General features: G+C 67.3%; 1 protein-coding gene across 1 annotated transcript in view; it reads left to right on the forward strand.

Annotated features, from left to right (window-relative positions):
- Nucleotides 1-467: 467 nt before the first annotated feature.
- The window catches only part of PFL1_02088 (uncharacterized protein), a gene marked incomplete at both ends in the record, with an annotated part of 1,912 nt that continues 1,038 nt past the window's right edge, over nucleotides 468-1,341 (forward strand). The window contains one exon of the mRNA XM_007879599.1: nucleotides 468-1,216. Coding sequence (XP_007877790.1) covers nucleotides 468-1,216 — 749 coding nt within the window. The remainder of the gene's footprint in view (nucleotides 1,217-1,341) is intronic.

The following is a 1,341-nucleotide window of genomic DNA, read 5'->3' on the forward strand; positions in this document are numbered from 1 at the left end:
CCCTTGACGTCGGCCTGGCAGCCAGGCGAGCTCGCCTTGCTCCGTCTTTCCTCCCCCCCTTCTCCCTGCCCTGCCCCTCCTCCCTCGCCCCCTCCCTAACACCGACCCCCCCTCGCCGTTGCGCCCCCTCGCTCACCCTCTCCGTCCCCACCACGCTCCCTTCTCCCCTTCGCCCTTCGCCCTTCGCCCTCCCCTTCCCTTTTCTTCTGCCACGAGAGGTTCCTTTGCAACCACCTTCCACCATCTTGATTGCCTACCTTCCTGCCTTCCCTGCCGCCTCCGCCCCACAGTCCTTTCCGATAGTCTCGCTCTCCATCGTTGCAACACCCGGCACGTCGTCCTCATCACACCGGACTTGGTCGACCGCCTTCATCCCATCGACACCACCAGCTGTCGATCTGATCCTCTCTGATACCCCACCCACGCGAAACCAGCACATCTTGCCTCGACCCCGGCCGACGACGACGATGATGCACTCGATACGCGCGACGGCTATCGTGGCGGCGGCGGTCGCTGGCGTGGTGTCGCTGCAAGCGGTGGCGGCGCAGCAGCCGGCGGCGACGGGCGGCTGCATCAGCCTCAAGGGCAGCAGCGCCTGCCCCTCGTTCCAGGAGGCCTTCATCAACCCGACCAGCCTCGCAGACGACTGGTCGTTCTTCAACAACGTCACCGACGTCGCATCGTTCGACGCGCGCTTCGCCGCCTACCTTGTCTCGGACCGCGGATACTACGCCGACCAGATCGCCAACGGCCTGCAGTGCCGCACCGAGGCGGCACACAATGTCACGCTCCAGTGGCAGCAGACGATCTTCTGCTCTCGCTTCGCCCAGCAGTCGTTTGACGCCGGCTGCAACGGCGCCGGCAGCGAGGGCCAGGACCCCGCACCGAGGCCCGCGCCCGTGTGCGAGGAGACCTGTGTCCAATTTGTCGCCTCGGAGCACTCGGTGCTCGACTTCGACAGCTACTGCCCCAACGACGGCGCCCTGACGGCGGCGCAGAACACGACGCGGTACGATACGCTCCGCACCAACTTCCGCACCTGCACCGACCGCTCGCTCGACGCCACGCGCAACAACGCCACCTGCGTCCTCGGCATCAACAACGAGGGCAGCTGCGGATTCGCCAGCTCCGTCGACCAGCTCTGCGCCCACTGCGACCCGCGCTACAACGACCAGCTCCCGTCGTGCTGCTTCGACGCGCGCACCGATCTCTCGACGTGCGCCGAGTGGGGCCACCCTCGCGCCTCGTCGATCGTCCCGCAGCAGAGCGTCGCCACCAACATCGGCGCCTCTCCGATGGCGATTGGAGCCACCTCGACCGCCAGCACGCCAGCCCCCGACG

The sequence above is a fragment of the Pseudozyma flocculosa genome (assembly GCF_000417875.1).
Source record: "Pseudozyma flocculosa PF-1 unplaced genomic scaffold scaffold00005, whole genome shotgun sequence".
NCBI classification, from domain to species: Eukaryota; Fungi; Basidiomycota; class Ustilaginomycetes; order Ustilaginales; family Ustilaginaceae; genus Pseudozyma; species Pseudozyma flocculosa.